Source organism: Ictalurus punctatus, chromosome 4, assembly GCF_001660625.3.
Source record: "Ictalurus punctatus breed USDA103 chromosome 4, Coco_2.0, whole genome shotgun sequence".
Lineage (NCBI taxonomy): Eukaryota > Metazoa > Chordata > Actinopteri > Siluriformes > Ictaluridae > Ictalurus > Ictalurus punctatus.
In genome coordinates this window covers 3,170,625-3,191,267 of record NC_071284.1, presented here as the reverse complement: position 1 = coordinate 3,191,267, position 20,643 = coordinate 3,170,625, and the positions used below count along the sequence as shown (strand labels likewise).

Sequence of the window (20,643 nt, the reverse complement as noted above, 5' to 3'; positions counted from 1 at the left end):
AATTTGTCTGTTCCAAAGTTTTATAATAACAATCTGATCAGAAGCATAATATTGTATCACAAAGTTAGTTACACAAATAATATTGTTGGCAGATCTGGCAAGAAAAAATGTGAAACAGTTGAGTGATTTTGATTGTAATAGCACATTTTCCCCAGTGATGCAGTTACATTCAGTGAAAGAAAGCCCTGAATAATAAACTGCACTGGCTTTGGAGAAATCACATCCAAGGTGATAATAGTAGCTACCTGAAAACAGAACATGTCTAGTCAGCTAGCTATCATGGATAAAAATACGTTGATGACAAAATATAGTGAATTGTTATGGAATATATAGGTTGGTTACTGTTTTATGTACAGAACACGACAATAAATGCAAATACGAAGCTAGTTTACTAGCGGTGTTTGTGGTTATGTTCTATTAATGAGACATTGTAAGACATTGTAATTACAGTGGTGTTTAATAAGAGAAGAATTTTCAGTCATCTCAAACTCAAACGTGAGAGATAGGCTATTATTTGTTTACTCGTGGTACCAGGCTAGCTATGTTAGCTAACGTTAGTTAGGATCTCAGGTGGACAAAATGGCGTGTTCTAAGTAGCATATTCATGTATATTCATAAACCCTGGCATATTCAGTGAGAGTAAAGGTGTAGCCAACAGATGAACTTTTAGGAGAAGATTATTTATGAGTTAAATAGGTTATCTTTAACGTTTAGAATGACGTGCGAATAAACCTCATTAATGAATGAAATAAATACAGCATTCTAGCCAAAGAGGTGATAATGGGCGTTCATGCTGCTTGTTTGGAAACTATGGCGTGACGTCATCAGGACCGAGAACGAAGCTGGAGCGCGCGGGAGCAACGCGAGTGAGTGAGTGAGGGGTGAATAATACAGACCCTCACTCTTTATACTGTTCTTACAGCCATGAGGCTTCCGAAAAACCCACAGAGTTCCGCCGCACTTCTTATAGTTATATTTTCAGTGTTAAACACCTGCGCGAGCCGGACGCTTAACGGGAAAAGACGAAGAGCCGATTCACCTGAGAGTGGTAAGTCGCGCGCGCCTGATTCTCTGCAGCACGCGCGAGAGCAACTGCATCACTTGTAGGCTATTGATTGATTGATTGATTGATTGATTGTTTTTTTTTTCTTCTCTTTTTAGGCTTACTTTTAATAACACTGAATAATGCATGAAGTTAAGTTTTCTGTTCAGGAAAACAACAACAACAACAACAACAACAAAAATCTCCCTACTTTATCCTGCACCGTGTCAAAACGTAGCTGTTCCAAAACATCGAAATAAAAAAGGAATAAAAGCATTACAGTCTAAACTTGTAAAATATACATTCTGGAAAAGCATCTGTAATGGGATTATAGTGCATAACTCACTTCTGCACGTTTATAATACAGGATTTATATATTTATTTAATGAATAAATAAATAAATAATCTAACAGCACATTTCCTCTGTGATGCACAGAGTCCTGGATTAGAAACTCACTCTACTCATAGTTATATAAATGTGCAGATTCATAATTTTCTCACGTCTTTTGATCATTGCAAGGAATCACAGTTAGATATTTAGTTTTTCAGCATGGAAGTTTATTTCTTTATAATAAAAAAGGCAATATTTTCTGAATAAAATGTCTTGGTTTGTTAAAAAAAAAGAAAAAAAAAAAGACGCCTTTCTAGAAGAAGATTAATTTGCTAGTCTAATATTTATACTTTAATATTTAATATATAATAAGTAAGGAATAAAGCACTTGGTGGCATGCTGTTTTAGGTAAATAATCAACAGTATGTGTGATGTGTGATGAAGTTCCTAGAACAGCACATCCTGAGTTTTCAAATTTATTTATAATTTTTTAAAATTTATTCATTAAATTCATTCATATTTACATGTAATGTTGTGGAACATTCATGAAAAAACGTCATCACTTAATAAACTGCGATTATCACACATAATAGCAGCTTTAAACAGTCATTCCTTCACTAGCCTCTTTTTCTTTTTTTCTTAATGAGACCGAAAATCTCTTCGTCGTGTTACCGAGAAACCAGAAAACGTAAACTCTTTTGTCCTGAAGACTTAATGACTGTTACAAAGTGCTGACACTGGAGACTCCTTCCACAAACAGTAAATAAGCATCTCCTTACAGAAAACTTCACCATCGATACATTTTTTTCTTTGTTAAAAACAACAGGTTTTTCTCCTTCTGTTTAATATTAGGCTTAGATTAAATCCCTATATCCCTGTGAATGAGTTGTTACCACAGAAAAAAATATATATAAACCTGTTTTTTCCCCCTTGATCTTTGATTTTAGTATTGTGATGCATTGAGTGGAGAAAGAACATTTAAGTGTAATTAGTTATATCAGTGTCGAGTTGTATTTCTAATTAGACCTTTTGCACTAGTAGCAGACTGCTTTGTTTTCGTCAAACTGTCATCATCTGCACAAACTGTTCGACCCCTCGGCCTGCCCTCGACCGCACACTTGCACATGGTTGCCATGGAGATCTGATGTAGTGGGTGTAGTGATTGTGGTACTTTGCTTTTCTTTCTAGGATTTGGGGCGAAGGAGCGTTTTCAGATTGTTACACAACACAATCGACTGCGCAGTCGAGTCGAGCCCATGGCGGCGAACATGCAGAAAATGGTATGTTTGCTTTGTTCCGCTACTAAGGCTTAATCCTCCTCTTACTGTCAGAAAAGAACTCGAGGCTGCGACTGAATGAAGGGGGGAGTCCTTTTTTCTTTTCTTATTTTTTCCTCTAAAGTGCATTCACTGAACATAACGCACAATAGATTTTAGTAGGCATGTGAGGAATTAAAGCGATATACAAAGCTAAAAGGGTAATGAGTCATTCGCTTTTATTCGTTTATTTGTTTTCGTATTTTGTGACTGAATTTGGTCACTCAAATGCTTCATGTGGTCGAGGCACATCTGTGGACAGCCATCACCTGTGGACTTATTATTATGGTGTTATAAGTGTTAATAGAACTCCTACAGTCCTCTCTGAAACTATTATTTGGGTTCGAGGTCAAAAGACGAATACGAGACGAGAGCTTAGCTTTTATTTCCTGGTATTTACATGTAGATGTGTTAGACAACATCAAGCATAGAACCAATCGATTTGGAGGAGATCCTTTTTGTTGTTAAAAAGGATAAACCAAGACGAAGATCAGAGAGCTGTCTGTGGGAGAGAAGCAAGCCATTTTGAAGCTGAGAAAAGTTGGAGAGTCAATCAGAGGCATTGTAAGCTGTAATGTTTAAGCCCTTATGTATAGTTGTGTGTGTCTCTCTCCCTCTCTCACACACACACACACACACACACATATATATATATATATAGAGTGAACATCAAGCTCAGGCAGAGATATTTCTCTTGATGCTTTCCCGGGATCTCCCTTCTCCTCCACTTACTCATTTTTGGGCTGGTGCCAAGAGCTCTTCATTATTGGAAGATGCCAGAAGAAATCCCCAGCATGCTTGTTGTGGATGGTGTCTACTACCCCTACCTAAAAAAAAACCAACAATAGCCAGAGTTTCAGAATAGAACATGCTTTGTAAAGGAACTTTCCTCTATTTAAACTACTGACCATGAACGCTTATCCTGTGGAAATTTCCCACAGTTCCTCCTCAGTTCCGCAAACACCTATCAGCCATGTGGAACGCGACTCCATCCCCAGCTGGAGTCTATTCTCGTTTCGAAATCACAGTTAATCCAATCAGACGTCCTCTTTCTCTGAAAGATATCCGATGTTGAAACAGTGATCGCACACACGCACACACACACACATATCTCTTTGACACAAGTCCATCATGAGCACCAGGACAGCTGCTGCATGAGCGCAGGTCAGGGCGCTAATCCCGATGTCCATGTACGCCTTTTCGGATTGGATGTCCTGTCATTTTCTACTGCAGGCTTACCGGGTTCTGCAGACTCCGTGCACACAAGCCGCCCCGTAAGGCTGCGTTCACTTTTACATTCACTGATTTTTTTTTTTCTCCCCTCAACCTCCATGTCATCCTGTTGGCAGCTTATAAACAGCGCTGCTATCGGTGGTTTTTATCTCATGTGAATTTTTTCATAAATGTTTTCACACCTTTTCACCTCCTGACCAAACAAATGGCAGTTTGGACGGCAAGCGAAAAAAAAAACCCACGACTTGGATGTTAAAGTACCGGTGAAATCTTTTGTCATTTTAGTGAGCGAATATGAAGAGACACAGTATAAGACATCAACAGATATTTCATCGTCGATGAAACTAAATATAACGTTCCACTTTAACTGCGGCTGCATACACCCGAACCTTCTTATCTCCACTGTTAAACAAGCTTTAGGCAATATGTAGTCAAAATTAGTCAAGAGTAGTCTCTATAGCTCACGTAAGTGGCTTCAAGAAAATTGAAACGATGTTCACAAAGCTACACACCCCACAAGCTGGTCTTCCAAACAGCTTTTCTCAGTCAAACTGTATGACACTTATACACACAAGTATACGCTGATATACTTCTGTCTACCGAGGCCGCTGCTTAAACGATTGCTTTTTAATCAAATTCAAGATAGTCATAAGTTTAAATACATCACACGTAAAGACAGCATCACCAGGGACTGCGCGTAATGAGACGGACGGCGTGTCATCATCGGTCTCCATTTTGTATTCCAGTCCCTTGCATTTGAGATAATTTGCTTAAAGGCTCACAGAGGAGTTCCCGTGGAGCTAAAAAGGGATATTAAAGTGCTTTAGTGATAAATTTGAAAAAGGCTTTGCGCTGAAGCGGCTTTGTGATTATCGTGCTGCAATATTTGCACGGAACTCCATAAGCGCAGCCTGATTGTCTATAGCTGTACCAGAGATTAGAGGCTCACGCTGAAGCGCTAAGCTCTGCTTTCAGAGGGAGATAAGATGTCCTAATTTCATAACATTTCTCAAATGATGGTCCCTTTTTCCCCCAGAGACCCTGTTGCGGTTTTATTTGGAGTGAGTGGAGACTGGGTGTGAAATAACGGAGTGTACGATACTGAATTGAAGTGTGTGTGTGTGTGTGATGGGTAAGTTTTGCTGTTTTAACTCTGCTGGACAGTTTCTTCAAACCTGTCTGGATTGTGAAATAGAAAACAAGGACCAAAGGGGGACAGTGGTGGATTGACGGTTAAGGTTCCGGGTTACTGATCGGAAAGTTGGGGATTCAAGCCCCAGCACTGCCAAGCTGCCCTGGTTGGGCCCCTGAGCAAGGCCCTTAACCCCCTCTGCTCTAGGGTTAGGGTTCATTATACCATACTTATACAAGACCCTGTGTAAGTTGTTACTATAGAAACAATAGTGTTAGAATGAGTGCATTTATATAAACATATTTATAGTTTATGCTGCAATTAGAACATTATATGAACATTTTTACGTATACGAAATACGTATTAGGCCATTTTCATTACTTTTGCTAATACGGGAACGTCTGTGAAACCCAACACACAAACTAGCTTAGTGGTTAGCATGTTTGCCTCATGCCTCTAGGGTTGGGGTTTGATTCCCACTGTGGCCCTGTGTGTGTGGAGTTTGCATGTTGCATGTACCCGTGCTGCGGGGGTTTCCTCCTAGTACTCCGGTTTCCTCCCCCAGTCCAAAGACATGCATGGTAGGTTGATTGGCATGTGTGTGATTGTGTCCTGCGATGGATTGGCACCCTGTCCAGGGTGTACCCCTTTTTGTGCCTGATGCTCCCTGGGATAGGCTCCAGGTTTCCCCGTGACCCTGAAAAGGATAAAGTGGTATAGAAGATGGATTCTCCAAATCTATCTGTCATTTAGTCCTATGGGGATGTAAACTTTTGCACTCCATTGTTTTGTGGACAAAACAGCTATCTACATACCCATCCAAAACCACTCTTAAAGAAATCTCCCAGATTCGGCTTTCAGATGTTTGATTTATTTATTTATTTTCCTGAGTGGGAGGAAGACGATGATTGTTCTTTTCAGCTTGTAAGCATTTGCAGTCTCCCACTGTGAGCGAATCTAAATGCACCCTGTCAGTCCTTGAGGGGTTCTCTCTCCCTCCGGAGACGAGGCGGCGGAGTGACAGAAAGTTGGCAGCATCTCTGAGACTCGCATAGAGACAGCATGTGTGGAGAGATAAGAGAGGACAGGGAACGTATGGTAGCGCAGTTAAAGCAGACTCGCTGATGGCCTGTCGGAGTTTCGTCTCCGTCTATAGCGTGGGTGGGAACAGGAACAGGACGGCTCGGATGACTCCGGCTGGCGATTTGTGCCAGCGAGCCGAGTACTGACTGCGTTCTCCGCCTCTCTGCTCTTCCTCTCCTTCGTAAACTGTATCTCTGAAACGGGACCCGATCTTCAGGAGGCTGCTGCGAAACCACATCTGTGGAAAGTGGCCCCCTTACTTTGATTTCACGCTAGATTTCGCAGTGGTGACAGCCGTGTCCATGGGAATACGGTGTCACCAGCCAAGCATGTCATACCGCTGACCGCACACACACTCTGCTCACATTTAGGGGTCAGAGGAAGAACCGGGGTCAAACGGATTAGTCCGAGACAGACACATACTGTGAATTTACTTTTGGAATGAAACGAAGGGGTGAGGAAATGAACGAAGGGAGTCAATCTAATAAAAATGGTGCGGCTTTTTGGGAAGAAAGTGTCGGGGACGGTTTGTCATCTTACCTCTGGGGCAATGAGTGACTTTGCTCTCCTCAGGCTCCTCAGTTTGGTGTCAGACCTGAAGGCCAAATCGCCATTAAATAAACCCAAGGATTTGGGTTTATTTTCTATTACTTGAAGTTAATAAGACATATTCAAAACTCAGCTCGTCAATAAGCCGTGTCTGACATTTTCAACCAGGATAAACCAGCGGTTCTTAACCTGGGGGTCCCAGTGGGTTCACAAAGCGGTAGCAGGGGGTCACGGGAAAACTTTTTTTTTAAACGATTGTACATAGGGGTTCACAGAGAAGCCACCGGCGGATTTTTGTATATCCGCCGGTTGAATACCAAGAGCTGGGTGACAAGGCATCCAAAAAACTTTTTTTCAGTGCCGGTGTACCTGAAGAACAAGTGTAGAGCCAGACTCGTGGTTGAAGATAGTTTGCGTCTTTTCCTCGGCCACGATTGGACCGCCTCGCATCCTCTATCCAAGCGCAAACATCCCACTGAGTGAGCAGTGCAAAACATTGGACGTGAGGGGAGGGGCTTAAGAGCTACAGGGCGAGGGGACGGGGGGGTCTCAAAACGGTGTCATTCTTAAAAGTGGGTCACATTCAAGAAAATGTTAAGAACCGCTGGTATAAACAAATGAATTGTTTTATCACTGCAAGTCTGGTATAAGATTAATCAGGACGCTGTTGGGTTTCTGTGTGTAGAGTATCGTGACTCTGTGTTTAGCTGCTGGGGAGCAGGGAGAGGGGAAAAAAGGAGGGTTGAGAGCCCCCTGCTGGGCAAACAATTCACACCTCTCAACAATAACATTTCAGATATTTAGTTTGACAGTTTTTTTCACAGAAAAACTGCAAATTCTTAAAGCCCAGAGTGTCTACTTTCATATAAACATTTACCCAGTACTGTGAAGTGTGACATCACAAATAAATTCACTGCTGAACGCGGGCCAAAATAGGCGCGAATTCCATTTTTTGACCTCTGGTAAAAAGAGTTCAAATACACATCTCCTTCAACATATCATCAACTGTACATTTCTCCCTTGTTCTTCTGAGAGAACTCTAGAAGAGTTCCTACTGCAGCTCAGTGTGATGTCATGTCAGTTACTGGACTTCAGCTAATGCCTGAACATTTTGAACATCTTATCTTTTTTTTTTTTTTTTTTTTAAAAAAGCTAAAAATGCTCATTGCATCTGTATATGAGTTTGATTTCTTATTTTTTGGCTAATCCTCCCTCAGGAGTGGAGTGACACGCTTGCTGCACTGGCTCAGATAAGGGCTGAGTCCTGCTCGAAGAACAGCACTGGATCAGAAGTGGACCCCGAGCACATCGGCTGGAACATCCGTCAGTCCCCTCATGGCGTCGCCTCTTACGCTGACATCATCAACTCGTGGTTCCAGGAAGGGCGTCACTACATCTATCAAAACGGAGAGTGCAAAAGCAACCACACCTGCAAGCATTACACGCAGGTACGAATCTGTGTGACAGACAGCGTAAAAAATAAAGAAGCAGCATAGGGCTTAAATTATATACACTCAAGCCCTGCTTTACTAGATGTGTGTGTGTGTGTGTTTGTTTCTGCTCAGCATAGTTGTAAAGAGTGCTTATTTGAGTTACTATAACCTTCTCCTCTGAACTCTCTCGTCAACAGACCTGCAGAACTTTTTATTTTTTATTTTTCGCACCATTCTGTATAAACTCTAGAAAGTTCCAGGAGCTCAGCAGTGTCTGGAATACTCAAACCAGCCCGACTGGCACCAACAGCCATACCAAGTCACTGAGATCATATTCTTGATTTTGTGCATTTATATTTACATTTACAGCATTTACAGTGACTTAGAGAAGCGCTTTGAAGTCTCTACCAGTAAACACATCCGGATACCGCTTCACTAAGAATACCATCAGTCTAAAATCTCTGTCGGTCTGATTGGATAACCGTATCAGCAGTGTGTGTTTCTGTGAGGGCTGAGATGCTCTTACGGTGTTATGAGTGTGACGTGTTTCCTCTGTGAGTCAGCTGGTGTGGGCCACGTCCAGTCAGGTGGGCTGCGCATGGCACCTGTGCAGAGTTGGAGTCAAACACTGGGACATGTTCGTGTGTGCATACTTTCCTGGGTAAGAGCATGATTACTTTGTCACTATTAATATCTCAACAAACACTATTTGACGTTTTTGTTACGTGTTATAATAAAGGGACCTCTGAGAAAGCCAGCGCAAGGGTGTGCAAACATTTGCACTCGACTCACGTATTTTTGCTTCTTTTTTTTTTCCTGCCAGTCTGCGATCGCTTGAAAGTTATTACATATTTTTTTTCACTCATATCTTTTCAGCATAGTTTGTTTTATTATTTACCGAAAGCAGAAGCACCGACGATATATAACGTATGGAAGATCTTATATGTTATCCTAATTAAAGGAGCAGTTTGTAATATTGAGAGACCTCCGCTGCCTTCGAGGTGAACCGCACTTGCTATCGAAACACTGATACGTCTTCGCCTTCTCCGCTCGGCCGAACCTGTTTTTCCCTCATGGGAAAGGGGGAGGAGGAACCGTGCAGGTTTGTTTCGGTGTAAAGCTCATTTCTGGGCCAGAAAAATCTATACAAAGGCCTGCAATAAAGAACCATTAGCACTATTGAATTTCACCCTTTGAAACCGTATGTATGTTTTATCGGACCTTGAAACACTTAAAAACTACAGACCGGACCTTTAATGAAACGCGATGTGAAAATCGCTATAGTTTCAGGAGTTGTTTATTTACAGGCAAAGCACAAACAAACCATACAAGAACTAGGAGTCTACACAGGAGCTCTGGGTATCAAACATAACCTATGAACACGAAGACGTGCAATACGTAGACCGCAGGTAACACGAAACAAATGCTGTACAAAAATCAGGGCTTAAATACAGTGCAATCAGGGACAGGTGTGGATGATCAGTGGGGTCATGTGATTTGCAGGGGCTGATAGGTAGTGTAGTCCAGCACTGATTTTGGCGCTAACATGACGTTAATTCATATCAAACGAATAGTATATTACATGTATTAGCTTTGCAGCAAGTCATCTTTTCATCTGAAGTGTAGCACGTGACCTTGTGTCTAAAATCAGCGCTGTGTTGGAGTTTTGGTTAGGGCTCTCTGATTCTCTGTGTGCGCAGGGGAAACTGGGAGGTGAACGGCCGGGAGGTGATGCCCTATAAATCAGGAGTATACTGCTCTCTCTGCACGGCCTCCATGTCGGGGTGCTTGCGGCTCTGGGACCACGTTGGAGGATTGTGTGGTGAGAAACACTGTGGATCTTTCTGTAGACCGAGTCGTAACAAAGCTAATATAGAGAAACATTTGGAGACACCCCCTTGTCCACGTGCCATCCAGAATAGCTAATCGGCTAGCTAGCCACCAGTAAACAAGCTAACGTTTGTCGCACATCAACATGAGTGGGATTTCAGTAGGATTTATATATCAGAAGCTAAACCTCAAAATACGACGTCGCTATAATAACCGCAATCGCGTCCGTTAACCTCAGCTAGCTGGCTTAGCACACGGCTTCCTTCCTTCCGCTAAAAGTTTCTGATAGATGTCGACATCCTCTAATTTGCATATCAACCCTGATTGGTCCAAAGCCCCTTAGAGTTTGTCTTATTGACTTCACAATCTAAGCTCTTATTTAATGCGCCGTGAATCAGATGCAAAATATACCGCGAAATTCAACAGAAATACTGTTTATAATGTAGCGCTTTGCTGCTAAATCTATGTAAACCATCAGTGCTGAGGTAAATAATTCAACGTCATGGTTGTATTTAATAAGTGTCATTTTAATACACATACTGTATGTCTTGAACCGCAATTTAAACATAGGGAAATGTTACAAAAGCGTTAATACTCCACCTTGTTCAGAATTGTGTGGGCGTGTCATGTTGCGTAATGATTGACGCTAGCGTCTCCAGAGCAGCGTAAATATCCAGTTATATACATTTTGGACATTTTGTGTATTTTTCGAGGTTTAATCAGCGGATGCCAAGTGAAAAAAATAAGCTACGTTTGTGGTTGTTCTCTGGATTACCGCTTCCTGTGCCAAGCTAGTCAGAAAGCTACAACGATTAGATTTACAGCGTCATAGAATAACAGTGCAGAAGCAGTGTGTAGTGTTGTTAGCATTTCCGGTTGAAAATCCATTTCGCTGACCTCATGTCTGTCCGTGTCAGTGTCACACTGACAGGATTAAGGAGCAACTCAGGCTAATTAACCAGACACCTTTTACAGCGCTAGCTGCAGACGTCACGATAGGTGCTGACATTTCTTATGATGTCTTTTCAGTCCAGCTGCTGTGCTATTTCTTGTTCTCTTTTCCTATTTAATATGCTAGTCACCATACCCAGACAGGTTACAGCGTCTAAACGGTGTCTACAAAATGCTAATAGTGCTAGTTCGATGCAGCTTGGCTGACTCAGACCCGTCTGAGGCCTCATTTCCGAGTCATGTCTGTGCATGGCGAATTCTGACTCGTGGGATTACCGGATGTCGGTACAGAAAAAAAGATATATTTTCGAAATATTTCAAACGAAAAGATAATCGTCGTTCTTTCTTCCGCCGTAGATCGAGTTCAGCACGGAGAACTTTAGCTAACGGTAAGACGCTAATTATGGAAATATATTCGACAGGGGCTTTAATGTCTAACTCGACTAACGTTTGTTTAAAAGATGAATCGTTATGAAATTGAAGCGAATAGATTCATGGGAAACCAGACTGATTTACACATTTTAACATGCTGTCATGTTAAAAAAAAACAAACAAAAAAAAGCACGACTGGAACACTAATGAGCCTTTTATCCGATAAGCCGTGTTTAGCCGCCATGACAGAAGCTGATGTCTTTATAAAGTGTGTTTCTCTTTTTTTTTTTTTTTTTTGTCGGTGTAGCCAAAGTGGACCCGAGTGTAAACACTGCCTCTTTGTTCAATCTTTATTCATTTTGAGATAAGGCCGTCGTGGGTGAACATGTTGGCAGGACTAAGTAGAGTTAAATGCGATGGTAATTTTACTTAATGAAATTTAAACAGGATACAACAGACAAACTGCGCTTACTTCAAAGCCAGTTTAGTTTTAATGAATGTATCGCATGTGTGTGTGTGTGTGTGTGTGTGTGTGTGTGTGTGTGTGTGTGTTGTTTCAGAGACCCTTCCAAACGTTTTTGTGTGTTAAAAATAGTGGTTAATGGTTTTCTAAAGCAGTACTACTTGGAACCTTTAAGGGTTCTCCCAGAGTGACAAACTAAAGAACATAAAGAATTGTCGATCATTTTTAAAATTATTATTATTGTTTTATTTTTTTTTTTTTAAAGAAGGGTTTCTTCATTCTTTTCTAAATTGGAAACCCACAGCTATAGGGTTCAACATACAACCTTTTAAGGTTCCCTCAGAAGCCCAGAGCAAAGAACCTTTTTTACAGTGCTAGGTGGTACCTTTTGTCTAAGATCTTCCAGCGGGACAAACTGGGCATCATGGGAAGTTTCTACTTTTTAAGGTTCCCTCAGAGGAACAAATTGGGGAACCTTTTAGGGAGCATTTATCTGATTAAAATGTGTATGTTATCTTTTCCTGGCTGTGTGGGCTGTTTCAGAGACCCCTCGAAACCCGTGTCGTATGAGTTGTGGACAGTACGGACGGCTGAATGTCTCCTCGTGTCAGTGTCAGTGTAGCCGTGGATTCACGGGCCGGTTCTGTCAAGGTGAGTATGGATCCGCTCAGTTCCACCTCGCTCTCTGTACCTCACCTTTACCCCGATCACGTCTTCATATCTGTACACACTTAATATAGCTGTAATGCGGCCGCTTGCTGTGTTTCAGTGCGCTGTAGTGTGCAGTGTGTGCACGGCCGCTACAAGGAGGAGGAGTGCTCCTGTCTCTGTGATGTAGGTTATGGAGGAGCGGAGTGTGCAGGTGAGGATTCCTTCTTCTTTTGTTTTTTGGGTGTCAGTAATTTTTCATTCAAACCGTACACAGTGTGACACCATTTCTGGCAAAAAGCTTTGCGTGTACCCAGTACAACACACCCTACTATTACATGCACCGAAACACTGGACATCTCTCATTGGGCTGATTGACTCGACTGATACTCTGAACGAGTACTCTGACTCAAACACTGACTCGCTGAATGAGAGCGGAGTGAATCTCAGTCATGACCAGAAGATTCACTGACTCAAACCCTGACACTCAGACCAAAAGATTCACTGACTCAAACACTGACTTGCAGAATGAGAGCGGAATGAATCTCAGTCATGACCAAAAGATTCACTGACTCAAACCCTGACTCGCTGAATGAGAGCGGAGTGAATCTCAGTCATGACCAGAAGATTCACTGACTCAAACCCTGACACTCAGACCAAAAGATTCACTGACTCAAACACTGACTCACTGAATGAGAGCGGAGTGAATCTCAGTCATGACCAAAAGATTCACTGACTCAAACACTGACTCACTGAATGAGAGGGGAGTGAATCTCAGTCATGACCAAAAGATTCACTGACTCAAACCCTGACTCGCTGAATGAGAGAGGAGTGTATGTCAGTCATGACTAAAAGATTCACTGACTCAAACAATAACAGTCAGACCTAAAGATTCATTGACTGAAACACTGACTTGCTGAATGAGAGCGGAATGAATCTCAATCGTGACCAAAAGATTCACTGACTCAAACCCTGACTCGCTGAATGAGAGCGGAGTGAATCTCAGTCATGACCAGAAGATTCACTGACTCAAACCCTGACACTCAGACCAAAAGATTCATTGACTCAAACACTGACTCACTGAATGAGAGCGGAGTGAATCTCAGTCATGACCAAAAGATTCACTGACTCAAACACTGACTCACTGAATGAGAGGGGAGTGAATCTCAGTCATGACCAAAAGATTCACTGACTCAAACCCTGACTCACTGAATGAGAGAGGAGTGAATCTCAGTCATGACCAGAAGATTCACTGACTCAAACACTGACTCACTGAATGAGAGGGGAGTGAATCTCAGTCATGACCAAAAGATTCACTGACTCAAACCCTGACTCACTGAATGAGAGCGGAGTGAATCTCAGTCATGACCAAAAGATTCACTGACTCAAACCATAACATTCAGACCAAAAGATTCACTGACTCAAACACTGACTCGCTGAATGAGAGAGGAGTGTACTGTATGTCAGTCATGACCAAAAAATTCACTGAACATAAACTGTCATTAAAACTGACCATACATGACATCTGCCCTGATACCTTCATGACGTGATGTTACCTGGTGGTTCCATGTTCTCTAGAGAAACTGAGTTTCCCCCATCACAGCTGTGACATGCAGATAGACGGTAAATGTTTCATGGTGTCCTCTGAAGCTGAGACGTACTACACGGCCAAACTGCGCTGTCAAGTGAGGAACATTTCACACAGACACAACTCATCATCATCATCATCATCATCCACCTGTGAGATTAGTCATCATCAGACCCGGTGAATAGGCCTTGTCTCCAGCTGTGTGTTTATTCCTGACAGGAAAGAGGAGGGATTCTGGCTCAAGTGCTCAATCAGAAGGTCCAGGATATCATGACCTTTTACCTTGGGCAGCTGGAGAACACCAACGAGGTCACAGACCCCGACTTCGAGACGCGCAACTTCTGGATAGGTGAGAACAATTTAAACACTTCTTTGGATTCTAGGTGCTACTTTGAACCCTTTTCTGTTGTAGCAGTCTACATAGAACGTTTAATAGTTCTCCCAGTGGGACAAACCAACAAACATTTTAGGGTTCACTTTTTTGACAGGTGGAAAAAAAGAGGCTTCTTCAGCAGCTCTTTGGACGGCTAACAGTTCTAGCTCTGTATATGGGTTCTAATTAGAGCAAACTAAATAACCTTTTAGGGTGCACCTTTTCTTTAGGGGTCCTACAGAGTTCCTTAAAGTCCCCGTGAAGTGCCTTGAAACGGGCCGCGTTATTCGACGTGTTGGCGTCATTTCCACTGAAACAGGAAGTCATGGTGGGACATATAGAGTGGTTCTTCCCCATTTAAAAATAGCCAATAGAGTTTAGCTTACCTCACAGCCCATGTAGTACCATGGATTTTCATAATGTCAGGGGCGGGACACGTCAGATTCTAGAGAGCGTTTGATTGGAAAGAAAATCTGATGAGAAGCTGAAGTGCAGAATGATGTCATCAAAATTGTCGATCCGTATCCGTAACTTTTGAATGTAAATATCTTCTAAATGGCGTTGTTTTGGAGCGCACCAGCTTATAGATAACCTTAAGGCTGACATATTCGTACTAAAAGCCACAAAACTTCCATTTTAATTTCATGGAGGTTTTAAAGGGTTCTCTGGATGGAAAATTGTTCTAGGTGTTTAAGGGGCTTCTACTTGGAACCATTTTTTTTTTTTAATGACTATTTGTTTTTTATTTATATGTTCGGTGTTGTGCGTTAAATAGCCGAGACAGTGCTAGAGAATCAAACTGTACTGTTATCAAGACATACTACAGAAATACCATACATCCATAACAGTTTAGTTTAAATACGTGGTCAGGGCCGTTTAACCCAAAACATGGACGTTTTTTCTTTCTTCATAGAGCACTGAGTAAATAAGCCTTCTTGTTTCTTCATACAAACAGGTTTGACGTATAAACCACTGAAAGACTCGTTCCGCTGGGACACGGGAGAAATCGTGAGATTTACCAGCTTTGCTTTTGGACAGCCAGACAATCAGGGGTGAGAAAAACGCAACACGATGATGTCTTGTGGTGATAAAGCTGAATATTAGGACTTGAAGAAGCACCAGAAGCTGTAGTGTTTGGGTTTGACCATCAGGTGTCCCTCTTCTCTCTCTCTCTCTCTCTCATTCTCTCTCTCTCTCGCTCTGACTTCAGCTTTGGGAATTGTGTCGAGCTGCAAGCGTCCAGCGCCTTCAACTGGAACGACCAGCGCTGCAAAACTCACAACAGATACATCTGCCAGTTCAGTGAGTACCAAAATGAGGTATGGATGTGAGTGAGGATGCAGCAGAAGAGCTGTGGGTTTGGCTTCGGCTTTCTATTTTTTATTACGCATCGATATAATAATCATCAGCATTGATTTTTTTTTTGCAGCTGCAACATGCTCTCCAGAAAAGAGCGTGAGATGATCACGAACACTTTAATTCTTTATTTCTTCGAGTTAAACGGCACCGATGGAAGAAAAACGAGGCCAAATAGTAACTAAACAAGGGCATGTGGAATTTTGAAGGGTAGCCTTATTATTAATAATGATATGATTCATGAGTTTTATTTCTAAAAAATAAAGTGCTTTCTTGGTTACTTAAAAAAATTCAATAAAAGTAAATAAAGAAAAATAAACAAAAAAAACAAACCAAAAAAAAAACCCCAAAGTAAATTAAAAAAAAAACCCAAAGTAAATAAAACAAACAATTTGTATGGTATTTAGGCAGCGTAATAATAATAATAATAATAATAATAATAATGAAGAAGACTGGTTACAAAAAAAGAGCAAAATAAATATCTAAAAACAATATTATTTACTATTACTATTATTGACTATTATTTATATATGACTCATATTACTATTTAATTTGATAGTTAAAAGTTTACTTATTCCTTGTTTTAACCTTGTTTTAAAAAAAAAAATCTATACATGAGTAATGAGAGTGTTATAATATATAAGATTATTATTTACCCAGTGTTTGTTTTCAGGAACTATCGCACAGTAATTTAAAGGTTACGTTTACATCTCCATTCAGATGATTATTTGAATCTCTTTATGACGCTCAGACGTGCTGAAGTGAAAAATATCAATCCAGAGACGGCGTGTAAACACGTGCATTGTTTAAGCTGCTCATCTCCTTTATGATGTCGTTCGGTTTACCAGTGCAAACAGCTAAAGCACGGACTCGATAGGAGTCTATGGCGTTTTGTCATGAAGCGTTTTGTTCCGGATCGATATGTCCCACTTCACCGCCACTGACGCTATTGTGTGAATAACCTCCAGGGGCGGAGGGTCTTTCAGCACACTATTAGTGCCAAAGAGGCTTTTATCTTGTTTTCTTCTCGATCTGTTTTGTTTTGCTTTGTGTCATGAAGTGGTTATTGATTAATCAAGATGACATTGTGCTGTAATTGTTGCCACAGCGACATTCTAACAACATGTCTTAAAAAAGATGCGATGTGATGGAAAATGATCGTCTGGGTCGCGACGGGTAGGGTAGAGAGATGAGGAAAACACACACCTAGAGGATGCATGCTTACACACACACACACTGAATCTCACACTGAATCTAATGGAACAAATTGGTGGATGAAACAAGTCAGACCGGGATTAATAGCTTTCAGGCTGGCTGTGTCCACCTCCTCTACAGTACATGAAGGGACTGGAGTTGGTGCTAATTACACCGATGTACACTTTAAGATCGGGGTTATACCCAGAAAGTGGGTTTATGGGTAAGCGTTGTGTGCGTCGTGCGTATCTACGATGCCGTGCGTCCACCAGGCGGACACTGATTGGCTAGTGGAGAGGTGTGTTTGGTTGCATACCCGGACACGTTTATCTTTCTCCTGTAGGGGTTTATCACGGGTTTCAGAGTAAAATACTTCCAAAGACATCTGTTAAAAAAAACAAACACGCTGATGATGTTCGTGTGTGTGTGTGTGTGTGTGTGTGTGTCAGGTCCAGAGCATATTGCTCTGTGGGAGTTTGGGCGATGAGAGCTGTGCTTGGTGACCGCTGCAGAAGATTACCGATCCACGGCTGCTGTTCTTCTTCTGACTGGATGATGTGGTTGAAGCTCAGATGTAGGACTCCTGATCAACGCAGCCAGTATTGCATAAGGAATAAAACACGCCAAGGCATGCTGTTAGAGGGAAAGAATCAACGACGGGGTTGTACAGCGTTTCCAGACGTGCAGCGGAGTTGATTTTGTTTCTGAAATGTCAGCATGTCCTGAAGTATTTTATTCCTCTTACACCACGGCAACCTGATTGCAATTTTTATTTATTAAACATCATGCTGTGATTTTATTTTATTTTTTTATCCGTTTATAGTTACATCCAACGTTGTGGAACGTCCATGAAATGGGTTAGTTCTTGTTTTCACTTCACATCGTTTACGCACTGTATTTTGAATAGAAGCAACGTGTCTGACTTTTTATCGTAGTTCGCCGATACACGTCACCACTCAACACAACAGTTTGCCCCCCCCATCCCCACCCCCACCCCCCACCCCAAATAAAAATGGCAGATGAGACAAACAACATATGAATTTAAAATGATTTGCATTTACGTAGCTGTTTTCAAGTCTCTGACTCTAACTGACACCCCCCGGAAGCCCCGCCCCCTTGTTCCTATTTCAAATGTGTCTCGTTTTTGATTTTTCTTTCTTCCCATTTGAAAGTTGTGATGCTTCGCGGCAAGGTAAACAAGAGAATGTTTTGAGATCACTAACGTGAAATAAAATCTATCGGTATATGTTCGACTTCGCTAACTCTAAACAAGTGTGTAGCGAACATCAATTAAATGAAATATTTAGGCTGACTGGCCTACTACGAACGGCTTACAGATACTTCTCAACGCTAATAGAAATGCCCCTTATCTGTTTTCGTTCAGATTCGATTCCATTCGATTAGATTATTGAGCTTTTGTGTTATTCTGTCAGTATACAAGCGCACGGCAGAACGATCTAGCGTTCTCCAAGGCCTTGGAATCAGTAAAAGTGGCAGTGCACGATGGACGGGAACGTACAAGACGAGGAGGAGATTCTGAATTTATACACTGAGGACAATACAGTGTGTCCAAAAGTCTCCACACATACATAGGGGACGGTGTGTACCAGCACCACGTCGGTCGCGCCCTCGTCGGTGGATGTTGGCGGACGTCCACGTCTCGGTCGGTCCGCAACACTTCCGGTCTCTTCGAATTTGTTAATGAGTTTGGTAAAACCGTGTCGTGTGTGATGTTCTCACCGTGTTTTACTGTTAAAGTCCGGCGCACCCTCGCGACACCCATGAGAATGATTTCAATACGTTCTTCTGTCAAAGGTGTTCTTAAAGGATGTATATACAGTATATATATATAGTTAGTGTGCGTTGTGTTATATTTATTGCACAAGGTGTCCCAGAAGTCTCCACATATTGAGGGAAATGAACACTTTTTAGCAAAACATCTTCCAGAATACCAGGAGCACACTGTAAAAGCATCGTAACTAACTTTTCAACAAAAAGGGGCTGCATTAACTCAACAACAAACATGAATAAAGATATATATCTCTATATATATAAAATTGTGTTTTCCAGTTCACGTATTAAAGACTTTAGAGTCTGTAAAAGATTTAGTGTCCTTGAATTTGCACACTGAGGTGACATGGACTGTGAGAGGATTACACACACACACACACACACACACACACACTGACTGGGAAAAACAGATACACAACGAAGGCAATCTGTTCGATCACATTTTAAAAAAACAGTCAAAGTCCCTGCTGATATTTGCCTGTGTGTGTGTGTGTGTGTGTGTCCGTGTGTGTCCGCAGCCCCGCTGAGCGCTTGCTGAAAGGCTTAATCGTCTGGGCGGGCGATAACTGAAAGCTCATAAATCACCACTCTCATTATTGTGGGCCGTCCGTATGGATTTACACTTCCACTGTAATCCAGCTGTCAGTCATCAGTGTGAGTGTGTATCTGAAATGACATCACTTCTATATTTAAGGATTGTTCAATCGGAGCCACGACACTTCAGCGAATACACGACCCTATATCTCATCTTCATCCGAATTTTCAGGGTTGTCACGGTTTCGAGTCCGATAGCAAATCGGGCTGTTTTACTGAGGTTCTGGATACCGAAATGGCAAATATTTCAAAAATGAAATCAAGAATTTTTTTTTTATTTTTTTTTTAAACTGTCACCAAACACCAAAAAGTCCTGCTCTTAGCTCCAAATTTTGATTTCGCAGAAATGAATGCGAAATCGAGCAAACTCGGGGGACCAAGACGTCATCTTGTGACGTGTGACGTCATCACGACACGCCTTCAGCCAAAGCCCTCTTCACGTGCGTCGAAAAAAAAAAACGATTTGATGACTCTTCTTTAAAATCAGCAGATATGTAAAATTTCTTCATATCACTCATTCATTTGCGATATGACTGTCAAAGAAATGAATTCAGCACCACAAGCTTCACGCGTCACTATACACAGGAGAAGCGGTTAATCGTATCCGCGAATTAAATCCTGCTTGCTGTGTCGTCGAGGTTGTGATGCTTGATGGACAGATTCCTTTTCGCCAAGTTGTTTGTTTCGCAGAGGAGGGATTTACTATAACTCCTTTTGCATACAGGTTTTATTGTGTGTGTGTGTGTGTGTGTGTGTGTGTTTGCTGCCAGGCTTCATCAGGCCGGAAGGAAAAATATCACGAGTTTAACTCTTAGTTCGTCTTTTTTACAGGCTGAAGACCTGAGACCGTGCTCCGTTTAAAACACTAGGGTGTGTGCTATTAAAGAAATCTCACTAGTTACCTCCCCAGAGTGACTTATTTTCATATAGCGGCACCTCCAAGAGTGTTTTATCCCTCGTATACCAGAGCGCTCTATTAAAGATTGAGAGTCATACTTTTTATCCATTTATAGGTACATTTAATGTTGTGGAATATCTGCAACACAAGATCCTGTAGTTCCTGTTATCACTTACGTTCTAGCAGCTACGGTATAAACAGTCATTCCGTCACCAGCATCTCTCTCTCTCTCTCTCTCTCTCTCTCTCTCTCTCTCTCTCTCTCTCTCTCTCTCTGACTTTCCACTGTCAGAAACCTTTTACATTTCTCTGACTGTTACAAAGTGCTGACACTGGAGACTCCTTCCATAAAATGCCAAATATATCTCTCCTTCCAGAAAACTGCACCATCTGGTTATTCAAGTCCCTGTGTAAAGTATACAATTGAAGACGATATGTTTAGAAGAACCGGCCCACGAATACTGCGG

At 41.7% G+C, this 20,643-nt stretch overlaps 1 protein-coding gene across 2 annotated transcripts; it reads left to right on the top strand.

Annotated features, from left to right (window-relative positions):
* The first annotated feature begins 739 nt into the window (after positions 1-739).
* On the top strand, positions 740-17,892 carry LOC108263905 (C-type lectin domain family 18 member A). 2 transcript variants are annotated; one of them, XM_053677829.1, is made up of 12 exons: positions 740-1,048; positions 2,562-2,653; positions 7,904-8,134; positions 8,683-8,780; positions 9,820-9,941; positions 12,279-12,386; positions 12,505-12,597; positions 13,962-14,068; positions 14,191-14,320; positions 15,300-15,396; positions 15,555-15,646; positions 15,774-15,958. In XM_053677829.1, exons 1-12 carry the CDS (start codon positions 925-927, stop codon positions 15,806-15,808), a joined length of 1,329 nt encoding a protein of 442 aa, XP_053533804.1. In that variant the 5' UTR covers positions 740-924; the 3' UTR covers positions 15,809-15,958. The 2 variants fall into 2 exon arrangements, with proteins under 2 accessions (XP_053533804.1, XP_017320613.3); XM_017465124.3 differs by lacking the exon at positions 15,774-15,958 and adding an exon at positions 17,344-17,892 and having other exon boundaries at positions 743-1,048.
* Positions 17,893-20,643: the final 2,751 nt, after the last annotated feature.